This window comes from Eulemur rufifrons, chromosome 19 (assembly GCF_041146395.1).
Source record: "Eulemur rufifrons isolate Redbay chromosome 19, OSU_ERuf_1, whole genome shotgun sequence".
NCBI lineage: Eukaryota > Metazoa > Chordata > Mammalia > Primates > Lemuridae > Eulemur > Eulemur rufifrons.
Window position 1 is genome coordinate 114,866,673 of NC_091001.1, and position 20,336 is coordinate 114,887,008.

General features: G+C 58.9%; 1 protein-coding gene across 1 annotated transcript in view; it reads left to right on the top strand.

The window, feature by feature from the left end:
* PXDN (peroxidasin) overlaps positions 1–17,985 on the top strand; it is a 78,074-nt gene extending 60,089 nt beyond the window's left edge. Inside the window, exons 11-23 of the mRNA XM_069495276.1 lie at positions 281–397; positions 1,349–1,507; positions 2,671–2,783; positions 4,466–4,622; positions 5,463–5,571; positions 6,141–6,298; positions 6,595–8,098; positions 10,907–11,041; positions 11,648–11,856; positions 14,297–14,417; positions 14,641–14,773; positions 16,817–16,930; positions 17,310–17,985. Coding sequence (XP_069351377.1) covers positions 281–397; positions 1,349–1,507; positions 2,671–2,783; positions 4,466–4,622; positions 5,463–5,571; positions 6,141–6,298; positions 6,595–8,098; positions 10,907–11,041; positions 11,648–11,856; positions 14,297–14,417; positions 14,641–14,773; positions 16,817–16,930; positions 17,310–17,429 — 3,149 coding nt within the window. The 3' untranslated portion in view covers positions 17,430–17,985. The remainder of the gene's footprint in view (positions 1–280; positions 398–1,348; positions 1,508–2,670; positions 2,784–4,465; positions 4,623–5,462; positions 5,572–6,140; positions 6,299–6,594; positions 8,099–10,906; positions 11,042–11,647; positions 11,857–14,296; positions 14,418–14,640; positions 14,774–16,816; positions 16,931–17,309) is intronic.
* The last annotated feature ends 2,351 nt before the right edge of the window (positions 17,986–20,336 follow it).

Consider the following 20,336-nt stretch of genomic DNA (forward strand, 5'->3'; position numbering starts at 1 on the left):
GGTTTTAAGTCATCCTCACTCCTGCGGCCTGAAACGTGACGTCACCGCTGTGCCCTGGGAAGCTGGCAGCGTGATCAGAGGGGCGGCCACACCAACAACGCACCTGTCCTTGATCCTCTTCCTGGGTCCCTCGCAGTTTCTCCCAAGCGTCTTCACAGTCCTCCTCCTCGAGGACGTCGCACCCCTAGTCCAGCCTCCTGTCCCAGCGGGTCACTTTCTGTGGACACTTTCACACCTGCTGCTTTTTAAATGTCCTGTTTCAAATGTTTTTCCTCGGAAGCTCTTCCTGAGTTCACCGTGACGCCCCAGGACAGAGCTGTCATCGAGGGTCAGACAGTCGACTTCCAGTGCGAGGCCACGGGCAACCCGCAGCCCGTCATCGCCTGGACCAAGGGAGGTGAGGCGCGTCCGGGCTCGCGGGCCCTTTCCCTGCCCCCAAGGCAGGGCCCGGCTGTGGCTGAACCCGCACAGCCCAGGCACTGGGGGCGGCGGCGTCCACACCTCTCCCCTGGCTCCCTGGTCCACGCAAGGACATCACTCGCAGGTGATGGATGCAAGGACATCACTTGGGCAGGAACACTGAGCTCTGTCGTCACTGCAGGGACTCGGTGCCCACCTGCAGCTCCCTCGCACCTGCCTCTGCGTCTGCACGTCTGCCTGCAGTTAGCATCTGTGACAAAACTTGGTAGCGGGTGGGATAGAATTTTCCAGAAGCAGTCAGGGAACATATTCAAACAGATAACAACTTTTCTTCTCACTTTGGTTCTTGGGAGGGGATCCTGGCCCACTTTTCCAGCAGGTAGAATGCTGGGCACGTTAGCTGAGAGGGCCCAGCCTGTGTGGGGAGTTTGGGGTGAGGGCAGGTGCTGAGCCCGCCGAAAGGTTCTAGGCCGACCTCCAGGGCTTGAGCCAAAGGGCCGCCCCCATCCCCCTGGGGCCCCGTCCAGGGCTCCTGATGTCCCTGGTGGAGGTGTGAGCCCTGCCGCGCACCCAGGCTCTGCTGTGCTCAGGCAGGTACAGCCTGGGGTGGGAGGGTTTGTCCCCAGGAGTCACGTGCCAGGACCTCGGCTGACTTTTCAGTAACGCAGCCCCTGCGTCCTCTTCCCAGCTCTCCCGGCAGGTGACACCTGCAGACACTGGAGTGCCTGGCTCCAATGTGGCACTTTTCTCTCCATCTCTGCCCCTCGTAGCCCTTTTGTTTGGGCCACTGGAAGGCAGGGACAGTTTGGTCCCCCAGCCTGTGTCCAGCAGGACAGACAGGTCCCTAATGCTGTCCAGGCAAAGACCAGCTTCTGTGACGTCCTCCCAACTGGGAGGGCTCAGTGTGACGGGTGCATGTCCCTTGCAGGGAGCCAGCTCTCCGTGGACCGGCGCCACCTGGTCCTGTCCTCGGGGACACTCAGAATCTCCGGCGTCGCCCTGCACGACCAGGGCCAGTACGAGTGCCAGGCTGTCAACATCATCGGCTCGCAGAAGGTCGTGGCCCACCTGACCGTGCAGCCCAGAGGTGCGCTCCGGGTCGGGAAGCGGGTTTTCCGCAGCTGACGTGGACTCGACTGTGGGTTTAAAGCGTTGACTCCTCGCTCTGTGTTTTACGGACTGTCGTCGTGCTGGCAGCCCCGGGTCTGCGTGTTGCTCGTTCAGGCTCTGTCCCGCGAGCTGGGGAAAGTCTGTTCGTTTTCCAGGGATGGTTTTGGATTCAGATGAGGCTCCGTCAGATCTTTTTCCTTCATAACTGATGGTCGCTCAGGAAAGGGCTCCTGGCTCCCCATCCAGGGCAGTTATTGGGGGGGGCGTGAGGTCCCACCAAGGTGCCTGCCCATGCAGGGACCCAGACGCTGTCCCCGGGCCTCTCCTGCTGCCCTCTCAGCTGCCAGCCTGGGCCTTGTTTGTCCTTTCGGGGACGTCCCGTTTGCCTGTTCCCCCGCTTGGAAGACCCCAGCTCCTCGTCGTGCTCCTGTGGTGCCAGGGTGGGAGGACCCGGGAACCCCTGCAAGTGCAGGGCGCGAACGCGGAGCACCCCCACAGTGGAGGCAGCACAGGCCGCTGTGCCCTGAGCCTGGCGTGGGGGGGGGGGGGGCCCGAGGCCGCTTGTCCCGAGCTCCCCCGTGGAGGATGCCGCGAGACTGCCTGGGGCTCCTGGGCTTGTGGGTGGACTGTTGGTGGCCGGCCCTGTCTGTCCCTGACCTGGCCGGATGCTGCCCACCCGCTGAGCGGGAGCGCGGAGGGTCAGGACTCCTGAAAGGCCGCCCGGCCCAGACCCTCTGCAGTAGGCCACGCCCCCAGTTTCAGACGAGAACGCACCTCCCTGGTGGCATTTCCTTCCTCTGGCACGCAGCTGTCTCGGGAGGCCGTGGTGTCCTCAGCGAGCCACGGGCCTGCCCGACCCTCGTGTGGGGCGTGGTGGGAGGAAGCAGCAGTGGTGGTGTCGAGGGCCTGGTGCTGTCCGTCTCTGAGTGGGTCCTAGTTTGCCGTGGGCAGATGGGCAGGTCTCTTCTCAAGCCCTCGTGGCTCCCTGCCCAATGCAGGTGCCACTAGGAGGCAGTAAAAGGACCACCCTGGACCCTGAGCTGGGGGCCCGGGGCTGCCTGATGGGGGCAGGGGCCTACTCTTTGGAAGCCTTTTGGTATAAATCACTCATTTCCCGGATTCTGCGCATTTGCCTTCCAGTCACCCCGGTGTTCGCCAGCGTTCCCAGTGACATCACGGTGGAGGTGGGCACCAACGTGCAGCTGCCCTGCAGCTCCCAGGGCGAGCCTGAGCCAGCCATCACCTGGAACAAGGTAGGAGCCCTGGCCGGCCCTGCTGCGGGGCGTGTGCAGACCCCACCACCGCCGCCCTGTGCTCCGCAGCCTCCCGAGAGCGGGGGAAGGGTGTTGAAATGTCGAGCCTGGAGTGCAGAACAACATGGGGCGTCCTTACTAATGAGAGCAAAATGTGTGATCCCAGCATTCTGGGAGGCCAAGGCGGGAGGATCACCTGAGGCCAGAAGTTTGAGACCAGCAGGAGCAAGAATGAGACCCCATCTGCACTAAAATAGAAAGAAATTAGCTGGACAACTAAAAATATATAGAAAAAAAATTAGCCGGACATGTGGTGCATGCCTGTAGTCCCAGCTACTCGGGAGGCTGAGGCAGGAGGATGGCTTGAGCCCAGGAGTTTGAGACCAGCCTGAGCAAGAGTGAGACCCCATCTGTACTAAAAACAGAAAAATTAGCCAGGTGTGGTGGTGTGCACCTGTAGTCCCAGCTCCTCGGGAGGCTGAGGCAGGAGGATCACTTGAGCCCAGGAGTTGGAGGCTGCAGTGAGCTGTGATGATGCCACTGCACTCCAGCCTGGGTGACAGAGCAATGCTGTCTCAAAGAAACCAAACCAAAACAAAACAAAAATTGGCCAGGCATGGTGGTTCATGCCTGTAATCCCAGGACTCTGGGAGACCGAGGCAGGAGGATCACTTGAGGCCAGGAGTTTGAGACCGGCCTGAGCAAGAGCGAGACTCCGTCTCTACTAAAAGCAGAACGATTAGCCAGGCGTGGTGGCTCATGCCTGTGGTCCCGGCTACTTGGGAGGCTGAGGCAGGAGGATCACTTGAGCCCAGGAGTTTGAGACTGGCCTGAGCAAGAGCGAGACCCCGTCTCTACTAAAAGCAGAACGATTAGCCAGGCGTGGTGGCGCATGCCTGTGGTCCCGGCTACTTGGGAGGCTGAAGCAGGAGGATCACTTGAGCCCAGGAGTTAGAGGCTGCTGTGAGCTATGATCACACCACTGTACTCTAAGCCTGGAGACAAAGCGAGACCCTTTCTCTAAAAACATAAAAAGAATGAAAACTTCGAGCATTCTGTGCTTTTGTTCTTTTCAGTGACAACAGCAAAGAAAAACCCTTGTTTAGGTCTCGTAATCAGCGAAAAGAAGGGGCTAGTTTGTTTTTCTTTGCTGTTTAATGAGCCCACTATGAATATCTGGGCAACAGTTGCCCGTGACCCGCCACCTGGGAGCCCAGGGCCGGCCGCGCAGGTCCCCGCGGAAGGAGAGTCCGAAACTCCATCCTCTGCTGCCCCCCGCCCAGCACGTCTGGGACGTGGCCTGTCCTTCCGTGTCTGCCTCCAGATCATCCTTTGTGTCTCAGCTTGGGGGCCGCCCTCTCAGGCGTGGCCCAGGTGCCGTCTCTCTGGGGCACACAGTGCAGGGGAGCCGCTGTCTCCTCCACTGTGATCGGGGGTCCATCCTCTGCGCCGGGCTCTGTCCTCGGCAGGGAGCGAGGTGCCCGGAGAGTGTGTCCCTCTGGGCTGCACTGGGAGAGTCGATCGCGTCTCCTTCTGTCTCCAGGCCTGGGGGGTCTGAGCGCAGCCGCTGACGCCCCCACTCGCGAGGTCCTGACCCTCCCCGCACACGCACCGGGAAAAACAGCGGCCTCCGTGGTCCGTGGTCTTCCTCCCGCTGTCACCTCTCCTCTGTGTCGCTGCAGGACGGGGTTCAGGTGACAGAGAGCGGGAAGTTTCACATCAGCCCCGAAGGATTCCTCACCATCAACGACGTGGGCACCGCGGATGCCGGCCGCTACGAATGCGTGGCCCGGAACACCATCGGGTCGGCCTCGGTGAGCGTGGTGCTCGGCGTGAACGGTAAGACCCGCGCTCTGGCCGCCACCGCAGAGGCTCCGCCTGCGCCGGCCCTGCCCGTGGCCCCGGCTCCAGTGTCGGGGGCTGGGAGCATCAGAGACCAGGCTTCTCTGCGTGGTGTCTGCGTGCGTGTGTGTGTGTGTGTGTGTGTGTGTGTGATGTATAATGTGTGTATGTGTGTGTGTGGTGTATAGTGTGTGTATAGTGTATGTGGTGTGTAGTGTGTGTGGTGTATAGAGTGTGTGTGTGTGGTGTGTGGTATATAGTGTGTGGTGTATAGTGTGTGTGTGTGGTGTATAGAGTGTGTGTGGTGTATAGTGTGTGTGTGTGGTGTGTAGTGTGTGTGGTGTGTAGTGTGTGTGGTGTATAGAGTGTGTGTGTGTGGTGTGAGGAGGTGGCAGCCCCCGTGCGGATGTGCTCCTGGCAGTGGGACCCGTCCTGGGGTCCCGGAGGCCACGTTTGAGGAGGGGCAGGTTCAGAGTGGGCGTGGCCGGGGTGGGAAGACGCAGAATCTGCCGGGATTGAAGCGACTCCGCTGACATCTCCATCCACCGGGCGGCACCCCGGGTGGGCGCAGCCGTCCCACGTGCTGTCAAGGTGGTGTGAGAACTTCCATGCCTCATGCTGTTTACTAGGGACCAGACCACATGATTTCAAATACCAGAACATCTGTAATTTCCATACTGTTTGAGAACAACTTCTAATAGAATTTGTGGTAAAATAATTTAGAAATAACATTTGCAGGAAAGTTTATCCGACGTCTAAGTGATGCAGTGTCCAGACGTTGCTTTATGAGAACTTGTGGAGTAGTTTTCCTGGTAACGTGCATTTCCTGTCTCCTAGTTCCTGATGTCAGTCGAAACGGGGACCCGTTTGTAGCCACGTCCATTGTGGAAGCGATTGCCACTGTTGACAGAGCCATCAACTCCACCCGAACACACCTGTTTGACAGGTATTGTGGGGACGTGAACGTGGCGCTGACCAGGTTGCTGGGCGTGGTCGGGGAGCCTGAGGGGTGTGGTCCTAGCCACTGACTTTGACCTGCTTCATCTGATGACAAAAACTTAATGTCTCACTTTCCTGGGGGCTGAGGTGACAGAAGGACACATGCTTTTCTAACAGAATCTGAACCATGATTCGCAACCAAAGCAGTATTACAAAATTTCAACTCATTGTTTTCGCTTGTTACTAAATGATTGGGCAGAAACAAAGTATCTCAAAGGCCGCAAGTGTATCTGTGCGCGTTGCCAACGCCAAAGCAGCTTCTCTGCACCTCACTGAAATGCAGATCTGTGATTCTCTGTGTTGACTGAATTAATGCTTTGTTTTTAGTGTCTTCTGGTTTTTGTTTGTTTGTTTTGTTTTGTTGCCTCCTACGTGGGATGAGTAAGGTATAGTACATCAGCTTGTAGCACGTAGCTATGGAAACATTAGTAGCAATAATTACATTTTTGGATACTGGTGATTTTATCCTCAGTAATTCCTTTCTTTCTCCCTCTTCTCTCCCCACACTGCCGCCAGCCGTCCCCGCTCTCCAAACGACTTGCTGGCCTTGTTCCGGTACCCGAGGGACCCGTACACGGTGGAGCAGGCGCGGGCAGGGGAGATATTCGAGCGGACGTTGCAGCTCATCCAGGAGCACGTGCAGCACGGCCTGATGGTCGACCTCAACGGGACAAGTCAGTGCCCGCCCCGCCCCCGCCGCGCTGCCCTGCGGGAGGGGTTGGCACTTCCTGTCCACTGCGCCCAGGCACTGGGAGATTGTGTGCTCAAACCAGGGTCCTCCTGAGCTCACACGTCCCGTAGCCCTCACCTGGGGTCTGACAGGAAAATCCGGGGACATGAGACCCCGGGGGCTGGTTAGGCCCCCGCGGGTCCCCCCACACAGCCCGCCCGGTCCCCAGCAGGGAGAGTGCGCTGCGGGGCGTGGGCGGGCGTGCCCGGTGGGTCAGGTCCCCTGCTCTGCCCGCTGCAGGTTACCACTACAACGACCTGGTGTCCCCGCAGTACCTGCACCTCATCGCCAACCTGTCGGGCTGCACTGCCCACCGGCGCGTGAACAACTGCTCGGACATGTGCTTCCACCAGAAGTACCGGACGCACGACGGCACCTGCAACAACCTCCAGCACCCCATGTGGGGCGCCTCGCTCACCGCCTTCGAGCGCCTGCTGAAGGCCGTGTACGAGAACGGCTTCAACACGCCCCGGGGCGTCAACCCCCACCGGCTGTACCACGGGCACGCGCTCCCCGCGCCCCGCCTGGTGTCCACCACCCTGATCGGCGCGGAGACCATCACGCCGGACGAGCAGTTCACGCACATGCTGATGCAGTGGGGCCAGTTCCTGGACCACGACCTGGACTCCACGGTGGTGGCGCTGAGCCAGGCGCGCTTCTCCGACGGGCAGCACTGCAGCTCCGCGTGCAGCAGCGACCCCCCCTGCTTCTCCGTCATGATCCCCCCCAACGACCCCCGCGCCCGCAGCGGGGCGCGCTGCATGTTCTTCGTGCGCTCCAGCCCCGTGTGCGGCAGCGGCATGACCTCGCTGCTCATGAACTCCGTGTACCCGCGGGAGCAGATCAACCAGCTCACGTCCTACATCGACGCGTCCAACGTGTACGGGAGCACGGACCACGAGGCGCGGGGCATCCGCGACCTGGCCAGCCACCGCGGCCTGCTGCGGCAGGGCATCGTGCAGCGGTCGGGGAAGCCGCTGCTCCCCTTCGCGGCGGGGCCGCCCACCGAGTGCATGCGGGATGAGAACGAGAGCCCCATCCCCTGCTTCCTGGCCGGGGACCACCGCGCCAACGAGCAGCTGGGGCTGACCAGCATGCACACGCTGTGGTTCCGGGAGCACAACCGCATCGCCGCGGAGCTGCTGGCGCTGAACCCGCACTGGGACGGCGACACCATCTACTACGAGACGCGCAAGATCGTGGGCGCGGAGATGCAGCACATCACCTACCAGCACTGGCTGCCCAAGGTCCTGGGCGAGGCGGGCATGAAGATGCTGGGCGAGTACCGCGGCTACGACCCGGGCGTCAACGCCGGCATCTTCAACGCCTTCGCCACCGCGGCCTTCCGGTTCGGCCACACGCTGGTCAACCCCGTGCTGCACCGGCTGGACGAGAACTTCCAGCCCGTCGCTCAAGGCCCCCTCCCCCTCCACAAAGCCTTCTTCTCCCCCTTCCGCATCGTGAACGAGGGCGGCATCGACCCGCTGCTGCGGGGGCTGTTCGGGGTGGCGGGGAAGATGCGGGTGCCCTCCCAGCTGCTGAACACGGAGCTCACGGAGCGGCTCTTCTCCATGGCGCACACGGTGGCGCTGGACCTGGCCGCCATCAACATCCAGCGTGGCCGGGACCACGGCATCCCACCCTACCACGACTACAGGGTCTACTGCAACCTGTCGGCCGCGCACACCTTCGAGGACCTGAAAAATGAGATCAAAAACCCTGAGATCCGGGAGAAGCTGAAAAGGTGAGCGTGTGTGCGTGGCTCGCGTAGACCCGCGTCGTGGGTGTGCGTTGGTGCTTGTCTCCGTGTTGAGCTGTGCATGTCGGAAAGAGGCTCCATGAACAGGTGGATGAAGGCCCAGCTTGGGCGGGCTGCGGCCTCCTCCCCCGGCCTGGCGCCCTGTCCCAGAGGGAGGCCCTGCCCAGCTGCAGTAGGTTTCAGCGCAGAGGTGGGCTGTGTCTCTCTGGCTGGGGTGACCGGAGAGAGAAGTGCCACAGGGAGACGCCAGGCCTGAGCCGGGCGGGGCTGCCGGGAGGAGGGTCCTGCTGTCCCCTCAGGAGCACAGGGCTGGGCGGAGCTCGGCCATGGCAGACACCCCAGGGTCACCAGCCCTACGGTCTGGCGCGTTGTAGCCTCTTCCCACTCACCGTGTCACCCGAACGCAGGCCTCTGGGCTGCAGCTGTGACATGTTCGGGGGGCAGATCTCACTGGCCGCCCTGGTGGCACCTGGCACTGCCTGGGCAGCCAATGGCGAAGGTTCACAGGTGCAGCGGGGGCCACAGGGCACCCAGGGCCCAGGTCTGCGTCGGGCTCAGGCTCCCTGACCCACGGCCAGTCCCTTCCCGGTCACCAGGTCACCACGGTCCGGTCACCAGGTAGATGTTGAAAGCTCTCCAAAGTGTCGATGTTCAACGGCCCCCCTTTTTCTAGTGGTCACATCTGTCCTTCGCCCCACAACTTCTTTGTTCATGTTACTTCTGCCAATTTATTTGCCTTCAGTATTTATGGAAATAAGAATAGTTATTCATTGGCATTTTTCCACTATGGTCTTTCATAGTCTTTGGACTTATGAATTAAGTCTGTAGGTCATTGTGTATTTAAGACATATTCATTTCCATTTGAAAGAATTCTTTTTAAAAAAAAAATTTCTTTTTAAGACTCACTCCCCGCACTTTCTGGACTCTCCGATTTGCTCTGAACACCGGACACTGAAGCGGAGACGTCCCCCGTCAGGGTCGCCCTGTGCCTGCTGAATAGAAATGACTTTTCACCTGTAACTTACTGCCGTTTATGGGTAGATGAACCTATGACCTATCAAGTTCAGAATGTCCCAGTGTTCATTTAAATACTGGTATTAAATCACTGGCACAAGGACATGCACGCGTTCTCCACTGGTGCCATTTCGGTGACGGTTTTGCTTAATTAGGATTTATGGGAACCGTCTGTTTGTTATGTGCTTAAATATCCTCCGTTGTTCTTGCGCAGACTGGCACAGATGACGTTCCCAGGCCACTCTCTCTTCTGCCAAACTTATTTCAAAACAACTCGGCGCAGCCAGCGTCCCAGCTGGCGCTGCTGGTGGCCGGTGGACCCCGGCAAAGACCTGGAACTCACTCGCCCGCACTGAATCACTCAGTTGTTTGTTTTCCTGTCTCAGCCCATTACTGACTCAGAGGAAATGAGACATGAGCAGGAGAACAGTCAGACGAAGACACGAGCCCGCGGGGCTGGGAGGGCTTCTCGGGGACGGGCTGTTTGCAGCCGACCTCAGGGGAGCCTGCGGTTCCCCACGCCACAGGCACCGGGGAGCTTTGTGCCTCAAGGCAGCTGGGCTGGTGCAGGGCGTGGGGCGGCCTGAGCTGGCCCTGGCGCTGTCCCCAACCTCGCTGCATCCAGGCGGTGACACCCTTCTAAGGAGACAGGTCCTGGGCTGGAGCGGAGGCTTCACGCTCCTTTCTCCCCCCACGGTGCCCGAGGAACGTGGCCACGCCAGCCGCAGCGCCGGGTCCCTCCAGGAGGGGAGGCGGGCAGAACGGGAGGAGGGGGCCGCCCGGGCTGGAGCGCTGCTTCCTCTGGGCAAAGGCCCCACTGTGTGTGTCCCCAGCCACAGACCAGATGCCGCTAGGTGCCTTCTGACCAAGGCCCACTGCCCAGGGGACGTCTTACAGTGGAGGTTTAGCGTGAAGGGCATTGAACTTAGAAGAAAACGGGCACAATTTGTCCTTTGAAAGACTAAACGCTGGTTTCAGTGAAGTTGCGTTTATTCTGCTTGTGGGATGGGTGGCCACTGAGGACGCAGCCACGTGTGTCTTGTTCATGGAGCAGCAAAGTCTGTCTGGACTGGGGGCTGCGTCCAACGTCGCTGCCTTGAGCTTTGTGGGAAAGGCAGCCAGGATTATAGAACACAGGCTTTAAAAAATCTAGTTAGGCTTTGAATAGCAGCTGAAACTAAGACATCATCGGTTGCCTAGTAGAATTCTTAGAGAAGAAAGGTTTGTGGTGGAAGTTGTTGGTTCTTTGCTTGTAAGCGTATGTTTCCAAGGAACTGGAAGATGATGAAAGTGTTCCTTCTTAAACATTTACATCTCAGTTTTTGCCTTCTTTGCTTAGCAAATATTTTCTTTATGGCAAATATCTTTTCAATATTTAGCAGAATCAACTTTTATTCTTCTAAAAATGTGTCTGTAGCTATATATAGTTTATTGTTCATGCAGTTATAAAAGGAGGTTTGAAGGGCAGACGCTGATGTGAAGTGCGGTGGACCCTGCGTAGCAGGACAGGTGTGGTTTAAATTGGCTTCTGTGTGTTTCCCTGGCATTTCTACAGTTCCCATCGTAAATAGATAAATGTGTGTGTTTTGTGCACATTTGACAGAAAGTACTCAGTACAGCGGGCAGATGCCTCGGAGCAGGAGAGGTGGGTTTCCGTGTTAGGTCACAGGGCAGATAGCGTGAAACGGTGACGACGGACGCTGGAACGTGACCCTCGCCGTGCTGCTCCGGCCACTGCAGCCCTGCGGGGCACAGTGACCTTCCCTCGTCCCTCTCCAGGCTGTACGGCTCGACGCTGAACATCGACCTGTTCCCGGCCCTCATGGTGGAAGACCTGGTGCCCGGCAGCCGGCTGGGGCCCACGCTGATGTGCCTGCTGAGCGCGCAGTTCCGGCGCCTGCGGGACGGGGACAGGTGAGCGCGGTCCCCTCCCAGACTCAGCCCGTGCGGGCCCCAGGGAGGAGGGGCCGTCCTTGCTGAGGATGAGGAAGATTCAAGCCTTGTGTTTGGGGACCGCGGCCTCAGGTGGCCGTCACCGCAGCCTCAGAGCGTAGCCACCCCAGTTCAGAGCCGCTGTCACGTCCCTCCTCTCACGAGAGTTATTTCTGCTCCTGGAAACCGGCCCACAGTCCCCGCAGTGAAACCACGGGGGGCCGTCGGAGGAGACGGGGCTTCCGGCAGGGTTTGAGTTCGTTCTCAGCAGCCCGACCGCGTCGGCGGGTGCGCGGGAGCGTGGTCCCGCCTGTGCCGGCCGACTCAGCAGACAGCCGCCTCCCGTGACAGCTTTTTTTGACAGGTGCCCTCTTTGTCGCTGGTGAGAAGAGCTGGCACTTCCCTCCTGTCCCAGATGCTTTGCTTTTGTCCTTGTGTCTGAGTGAGCAGGGTCTGAGTCCGTGTCTCGGGGACAATGGAAGTGAAACCTGCAGCTTCCGCGCTGTCGGGGGCTGCAGACGCATGTCGGACCCCCGGCCCTGCGCTGACCCCCGGCCCTGCGCTGACCCTGCCTGTTTCGGGATCCAGGTTGTGGTACGAGAACCCGGGCGTGTTCTCTCCCGCCCAGCTGACCCAGATCAAGCAGACGTCGCTGGCCAGGATCCTGTGTGACAACTCGGACAACATCACGCGTGTGCAGCGGGACGTGTTCCGGGTGGCGGAGTTCCCCCACGGCTACGGCGACTGCGGCGAGGTCCCCCGCGTGGACCTCAGGGTGTGGCAGGACTGCTGCGAAGGTGCGTGCAGGGCCCGCCTCCCCCCGCGCCCCGTCCCGCTGTGGTGTGGACGGGGGCTGCGTGCAAGCTGGGTCACCTACCGTGTCCTCGACACGGAGACGCGGAGGAAAACACTCAGCTCTCGGGGATTTGTAAATTACGGTGTGTCCATGCTGAGGTGGGCTGCGGAGCCAGAGTGTGAATACATAAGTCACGGCCTAGAGGAATTCGCAGTGACGGGGTAATACTCCTGCCGACTGAAATACCGTGTAAAAGGAACGCGCACCAGGCTGTTACAAGCGTCCTCTTTAAAACCTAACATATGTCCAGATGCCAGTGTGTCAGCCTGTGTATCCCGTCCACAGATAAAGGCTGAGAACCAGCATATGAGAGAGGCATTCCAAGTACATCAGAGCTCTTTCAAAGTCATGCTGAGTGTTGTAAATGTCTGTGACAACTTGCACGGCCAGAGACGGGACTTGGGGACCGTCTCACGCGGAAGTGACAAGTGCCCGCAGGTGTGAGGTGGTCTCGCCCTAGGGTGTGAAGCCCGTGGCAGGGGCTCCCTGGCGCCCACCCCTCAGCCAGGGCGTGTCCTGGTGTGCGGGACGGTCTTCCCCCAGAGCCGCTGTCCGCGGCCACCGTCCTCGTGGCCGCGCTGCCACTTTGCATTCCCAGATGCCACTCTCGGTTAACCTCAACTTCCATTTTGCAATTTGAATGTGATTTTGGCTTTATTCAAACTATGATCAGAGCCCCGTAGGAGATGACGAAGCCAGGGCGCGTGTAGAACCGTTGTGTAGCGAGGGCCGTGGGGGAGGAAAGCCGGACGGAGAGACTCGCCTGGCGCTCGGAGCTGGCGGCCGTGGCTGCTCCGTGGTCTCCAAGAGACACACAAAGTTCAGCAACCCCAGCTGTTCTCCGTCCCGCCCCATTTTCCCTGAAGTAATAGTTTTGGTCAGGATGTTATTTAGTTTGCTAAGTGTTTGAATCTGCGTTTCTAATAGAGCTGGTTTTTAATGGCTCCTTCCAAGATGGAGTGTGTCTGTGGGGGGTGTGTGGTCTGAGTTTGTTTCCTCCTCGTTGTCTCTACTCTGCATTTATGTAGGAGAGTTCACGTAAGAAATAGAATTGTGCTTGCTACATACCCAATTTTCCAAGTCATTTACTTTCTTACTACCCCCTCTGTTCAAAACCTGTATCTGTTTTTGTTCAGTTTTGTTTTTGTTTTATATTTTCACTGGTTTGTGAAGTTCAGAGTGCTTTTCTACAAGCATGGCAGGAAATTCATTCTGTTTGCAGAAATCTGTTCTCTTGAACTCACTGGGGAGAGCCAGTTGTTACTCTCAGACACAGAAGCTCTGTGTCCGGCCGTGTGCTGTGGCGTGGCGTGGCGTGGCGTGGCGGGGGCAGAAGGACGCTGGAGCCAGGAGGTCGAGGCTGCAGGGAGCTGTGGCCCCGCCCTGCACGCCAGCCAGACCCTGTCTCTAAAACAAACGCACAAACAAACCAAAAACTCCATTTTCTGATAGCTTTACCAGGCTCCCTATAGCTGCTTAAGAAGGAGTAGAGCCTGGTTTTTTGTTCTTTTGCTCAGAAAATCCAAGTGCTTGGACAGACTTTGAAGCCAGTCCCTGCAGCATCACGATGTCACCAGCCGCCACCTCTCTGTGGGTCGGCTGCTGGGAACACTCGGCTGCTCCAAGCAGCCGCTGACCTGGTTTCTTCCCTCGTAAAGCTACAGGCGTGGCCCTGAGCTCACGAGCTTGGAGGATGCTCGCTAAGCTCTTACCTGTTTCCATTTTGGCCCCATAGCCTTATCTAAGCTATTAATATAGCAGAAAAATAACAAAAAAGAGAATTGCGGTTTGACAGAACCAAATGCCCTTTGCTATTACTTTTCATTTCAACTTTTAAAAAAGACACTTAAAGCAAACTTCCTCAGGTTGTGCCTCGTAATCATTTCTGTGTTTTTAAATTCGTACATGATACCTGGACACGTAGGAAACCCGAGAAGCAACTCCTGGGTAAATGCAGTTTATTTTTCTTCTGAACAGAGCTATGAACTTCTTTGTGGGAGTAATCATTCGTAAGGAAGAACACGCACACACACACGCACACACATATGCACACACCTGAGTATGTGTGCTCACATGTGCACAGGAGGCTCACACACACACACACACACACACACTTGCATATGCACGCAGACACAATGTTGAGATCGTTGCAATAATTACTGAAAGGCTACAGAAAACTCCTACTTCACCTGGATACACCGGTTGTTAACGTTTTGCTGCATATGACTGTCTCTCTGTTTCTGTGAGCAGGGGTATATATACATGTGCATGTGTGTACATGTGTGTGGATGTGCATACAATGCATGTGTGACAGGTTGCCCTAATTTCAACCAGGATCAGAGCCGCCAACCCCTGACGTGCCCTCTGTGCTCTCCTGTTAGACTGCAGGACCCGGGGACAGTTCAATGTCTTTTCGTACCATTTCCGAGGCCGACGGTCTCTTGAATTCAGCTACCAGGAGGACAAGCCCACCAGGAAGACCCGACCGCGGAAGACACTGAGGTACGGTCGTCTCCAAGGGCGAGACCGTGTGGGAGGGGCCTGCGCTGCAGGACCGGGGCAGGACCACAGGGCGGGGACGTCCTGGGACGCGGGGGGATGGGCATCCTGCTCAGAGCACCCGCCCCTGGGATGCCCCACTCAGGAGACAGTGATCTGAACGTGGGGAAACCGAGTCCGCTGGTAACCCGCCGGGGTTATATGTTGCCCCCTCCCCCTCTGGCAGTGCTGGGAAACACGGCTCACATCTCAGCAACGCCACCTCCGCCTTCAGCGAGCACGCGAAGGGACCAGGGACGAATGACTTCAGAGAGTTTGTCCTGGAAATGCAGAAGACCATCACGGACCTCAGAAGACAGGTGAGGGCCGGCCGGCGTCCCTCCCTCCAGCCACACAGGTCCCGCCTGCAGGTGCGGCCGGCGCTGGGCCCCGGGAAGGCCCTATCTGCACGCCGGGCTCCTCCCTTGAACTTGCCGTGGCCGGGCCACGTGGCGCTGTGGTCCTCGGGTTTCCCCGAGGGGACACCTGGGCAGGGGGTTCTCGGTGTCGTCGGCGAGGGGCTGCCACTGGGCACCAGATAGGACGTGGCAGGAACTCGGGGTGGGAGTTGCCGGGGACTCACGCCGGGCCAGGGGGGGTCGGAGGTGTGTCTCGGTCCGTCCTCGTGCGCCTGGTCGGCTCTCGGGTGTGAGGAAGGCCCTGGCGCCTGCAGCAGGGATTTCCAGGCTGGCTCTTCGCCGAGCGCCGCAGGGGTTTTGCAGAAGAGGAGCTCCCTGCTCACAGTCCCTTCCGTGGAACCCACCCAGCTCCGCGCTGCCCTGGAGGGACCCTCGGGGCTGTGGGGGCTGTGGGTGTCCTGGGAACCTGGGGGTCGGTCAGGGCGGCGTCCCAGCTGGCCACCCTGGACAGTCTGACTGCCTGTGGGGTGCGTTGGGGACAGCCGAGCAGAGGCAAGAGTGGCACTGGGTGCCCGCCCGTGCCCACCTCCTGATTCCACCCTCGGACGGGCAGGCGCCCGGGCGCGGTGCTGGGGCTGGGAGATGAGGCGTGGCCGCCGTGACCCTGCAGCCGCTGCGGCTCAGGAGGCCGTGTGCAGCCGTGGTCATCGTCCCCACCGCGGGGGGGCCCCTCGAGAGCTGCAGATGTGTCTGTTCATCCCACGGCCTCAGAGGCTCACGTGGGCAGAGGCGGCACCGCTGGTCGGCCCGGCGGGGGACAGACGGGCCTGGCTGGTGCTCCCTGGCCCCCCTGCTCCAGGCGCCTCGGAGACCCTTCCTCTTCCTCTTCATGGTTTCAAGTAGAAAGTTCTAAGATTTGGTAATTTAAATCCGGTTTGCTAACCAGTGACTCCTGGGGAAAGATGGTTTGCTTTCCTCCGGCCGCAGAGCCGCACCGCCGGAGGACAAGGGGGCTTTGAGCTGCCTGGCGCTGCTCAGCCGGGGGCTCCGGGCTCGGTGGGCTGGGGCCGTGTGTTTAGGCTGCGATTGAAGACGTTTTAGTTGAAGGGAAACGTTCAAGGTTTAAGTTATTTATGTCCATTATGGTCCCTCGTCAAAGCAGATGCCTTACCTGCAGCCGAACAGGCTTGATGAGGTTTGTCAGAAGAACTGAGACATGCGTGTCGCTGACTGCGTCCGTTCCAGGTCTCGGTAGCAATTAGTTTAGGTTTGGTTGCCGGTTCCCAGGGACAGAGAACCCAGCTTAAGGACGGCCCCAGGGAGGTCCGAGTTCACTCTCTCTCAGGTGAGTCTGCAGGTGGCAGGTCCAGGCTGCCGGGTCCTCCACGGCTCAGGGCCCGGGTGCCACCAGCTGCTCTCCTGGGTGGCCTGTTTCTAAGGTCACCTCCTGCCCAGGGACTCCCAGTGACCGTCACCTTGTCCAAGCTCCCCCAGCAAGACACAGGACAGGTGTGAGCCCTCTCTGAGGACTTGCCAGTGAGCAAGTCCGGCTCCTGCTACCGTTGTGAGGTCCCTGGCCACACCGGGGACACCTGGACTTGGGAAGGTGGTCTCTACTCCGGGGGCCGCACTCCCACGTAAAAGCCAGTGGTTTTGTTACCAGGCAAACAAGGAAGATCTGATACTGGGCCTTATCGGTCATACTCGTTCCTTTGGAAATGTAAGTGCAGAATATTTTTGTCATCCGACTGATTCTTGCTCTCACGACTCTGCAAAATCCTGCTTTGTTTCCAAGGCACTTCGTGACAGCTCAGCGGTCAGCCCGCTCGACCTAGAGCTTCCGCCCAGCCGTCTTCTGTCCATAAGTAAACCTGAGATTCCACAGTTCTCAGAAACACTCGTCTCAAACGTGGTGTATTTTAAGGCATCGTTTCAAACGAAGGAGCGTCTTTAAGGCAGGAGCTGAGCTGTGACTCTGAACTGACCGTGAGTGTTTTTCTGCAGATAAAGAAACTTGAATCTCGGCTCAGTGCCACGGAGTGCGTGGACGCCAGCGGCGAGCCGCACGCCAACCACGCCAAGTGGAAGACGGACGCGTGCACCGTGTGCTTGTGCAGAGTGAGTGTGGCTTCTCCACGCACAGGTCACGCCCCGGACTCAGCCCGGGCAGCATGTCGGGAGGTGGACGGCGAGGACGGTGGCCCAGTGTGGGGTCCCTTGGGGAGAGGGCGTGACAGTGTCCTGGGCTGGGCGGATTTGGGAAGGACAGGCCAGGGGAGAGGATGGCCGTGTCCCCTCCGGTGCCTCCCTGACCTGCTCTGGGGCAGGGGAGGCTGTGCCCAGCCTGTGTCCCGGCACCTCCTGGGTTTTCAGAATCCGCAGGGGGGGTGAAACTGCGCAGGGTCCGAGCGCTGCAGGGCAGGGGGGACCAGGGCGAGGCACGGTGTGTGCCGGCCCACGGCCACCCCGGAACTGACAGCACGTCTGTCCCCGCCAGGATGGGCAGGTCACCTGCTTCGTGGAAGCGTGTCAGCCTGCCGCCTGCCCGGCGCCCGTGAGGGTCGCAGGAGCCTGCTGCCCGGTCTGCTCACAGAGAGCCGCGGAGGACACGCCGTAGCCCGCCAGCTCCGCGGGGCCTGTCTGCCGAGCCGTCGCGGCCGGGGGCCCGTCGGTCGGGGGCCGAGACGGGAGCTGCAGACCAAAGAGACACCAGAACCGAAGCGTTTCACGACAACGTCCGGCCGGTGCTGTCACAGGCGTGGGGGGCTGCTGGCCGGGGCACCCCGGGGAGGGGCAGAGCGCGTGCGTCCTAACGTCACGTTAGGTTTCTCAGGTTTTTATTTAATTCTTTTAAGATGAGAAATTGGTGCTACTATTAAATTGCACAGTTAAATCGTTTAGGCTCCTAAATTGATTTCACCTGACAACACCGTTTCTTTTTCAACAAAGCAGGTACCGCTAAATTTCAGTGCCACCGGCCCTGACGCCTGCAGGTGTGTCCTCGCGGGTGGGGTGAGCCCAGAGCGGACACGGCTCCCTCCGTAGGCGGGACGCCCCGCACAGAGCAGTCGCAGACCCTGCGACTTCCACGCATGACGGTGACATTGATAAGCCACAGTTAGAGACAGGTTTGTTTTCACGCGTAGCTGCGTGCGCGCCGCGCAGCTGTGACCCGAATGTGGAAATCCTCCCCTCCCGTGTCTGACGACACCGAGGGCCCAGCCGCGTGCCGACTCGGTCGGCAGCCGGCTCTGGCTTTGTCCCCGTAACGGAGGCTCCGATCCTGGCCAGGGCTCCGGGAACAACTGATTCTCCGCAGGGGCAGGAGGAATTCCAATGTCGGGAATTTTCTAACTTCAGGTGTGTGAGTGTGTTTAAAAAAACAAATCCCTGTACCTCATTTGTATTTTTAAAATGCATGATGTTTCATGAAAATTCACGCATTTATAAGGTATTAGATGGGACCGGAAACCATCCCCACTGTGCGAAAGCTCTTCCAGAATTCAGCGACTGGCAGCTGCCATACCTCATGGCTCCCTCTTTTTAACCAGTTGGCCAAAACCTTCCACTTTATCCTGAATACGGAGTGACCTGTGTTAGGGGACCTGTCTTCCTGAACAGGAGGCTCAGTCCAACACACCCCGCCCTGGGTGCCCGCCAGGTGCCAGGCACTGAGCTGGGGACACAGGGGCGGCCCGGCCCCCTCGGGCCCCCGGTCCAGGTGGCGGAGGGGGAGGACTTGAGGTCACAGGAGGCTTCAGTACCAGGGGGCAGGCGTCCAGAGCTGGTGGCTTGGCGTTGAGACCAACTGGAGACAAGGTTCCGTGTGGTCCCTGCCACGTGGTGGGCACGGGCCGTGTCTGGTGTGGTTCGCACACGACCTGTTGGCACGAGTGTCCTTCCCACGGGCAGAGACCCCCGGCCCCTCCCACTGGAGACCCCTGTCTGCGGGGGTGTGGCCGGCCGTCCAGCCACGAGACTCTTCCCAGGGCTTCGTGGGGCCTGATGTGTAAGAATGGTTGTCTAGACGCGCATCTTCATGTTACTAACTGGCAGATGAACACGGCTGGCGTTCCGCGGCGCACGGGCTTCTTTCGAAACGCCAAGCCAAGTGTAGTGGTCAAATCTGGGGAGAGATTTCTGTAAAACAGCGAATGTCCATGTTTGTGTGAAAGCTGGTGGTCACCTGAGTCGCTCAGGTGTGCAGACGGCAGCGGGTTCTATATTCTGGGAGTGTTTTCTGTCCCGTAAGTGCCTTGGAGACACAGGGTCACCGCGCTGCTGAGGAGCACACGTTGCCACACAGGTGGCCGGGGCGGGTGTCCAGGGACGCGCTCCCCGAGCTGAAGGGCGGGAGGCAGCTGTGACTTGCAAAGAAATCCTGTGACTCGAACTGAACCGTCTGCAGAGTCACCGGTTTGATGTGTGTGTCACCCAGCACGGTGGCCGCGCCGGAGTGAAGGCTCCTCGGCAGCCGCGGTGGCGGGGGGGGGGGGGGGGGGGCCTGCTGTCACACGAAGCCAAATGCACATGTTTATTCACCCTTCTAACTGCTGCCGACAGCCAGATGCCTTTTCTACGATCATGATATTCATACTTTACCAAAGAAATGTTTGCACTGTGTAACGATGCCTGTCGTTCAAATAAATGGGCCACATTTTCAAAAGGAGATCGGCTTATTTTCTTTTAGCTTAAACTGATCAATGAAGCTAAAACTTGTTCTCCAGGGGAGGTCGGAGCGTGAGGAAGAAAGGGGGGCTCCCTGGGAAGAAGCCCAAGAGCCGTACTGGGCACTAAAGATTGTATATGAAAAAGGTTCCAAGTGGTCTGCCTGTTTCCAAGTAGCCAGGATGCTTCACCTGGACTGAGTTTTGTTTTGTTTTTTTAATCTCGGGCAGGTGGAAGTTGAGCTCCTGGGAGAAACCTCTCGCGGCCACCCCGGCCCCCTGGAGTCCTGTGGGTGGGCAGAGACGCGGCCCCGTGGGGAGGAGCGGGTGGCGCCGGCCGCCCCGCCCACGGGTCCCAGAAGCAAGAGCACAGATCCGGGGGTGGGTGGGTTCGGAAAGCCACCGTTCCCACCACGGATCCGTGCCATGTGTGGCCGGAAGCGGGTCACTGCCTGTGCGGACGTCTGGTCCCCCAGGGCTTTGGGTGGGTGGCGGAGGGGTTGCCACATCTGAAGGAAACCGGGAAGGACTTGGCATCTGTGTAGCCTGGAAATCATCATCCCTGTTTATATAATTCTCACAAGAAAACGTAATATTAGGTAAAAATTAAACATTAAGTTGTTAAAATTGCCAAATCGCTAGAGGATGTGCCCGAATGCTCCCGACCTGACCACGCTTCCGTGGTGAACTTTGCTCACGCGAGGTCACACGCCGGGCACCGCCTGCCACGGACATGTAAGAATTGGGTGGAGAAACTCCAACAGCTCTTCTGTTTTCAGAGTGGCAAATGCAATGTTGACATTTCTCGTGTGACAGAATAGATTTCTAGGCCACGTGGTCTCGAGTCCTTCAAGGTG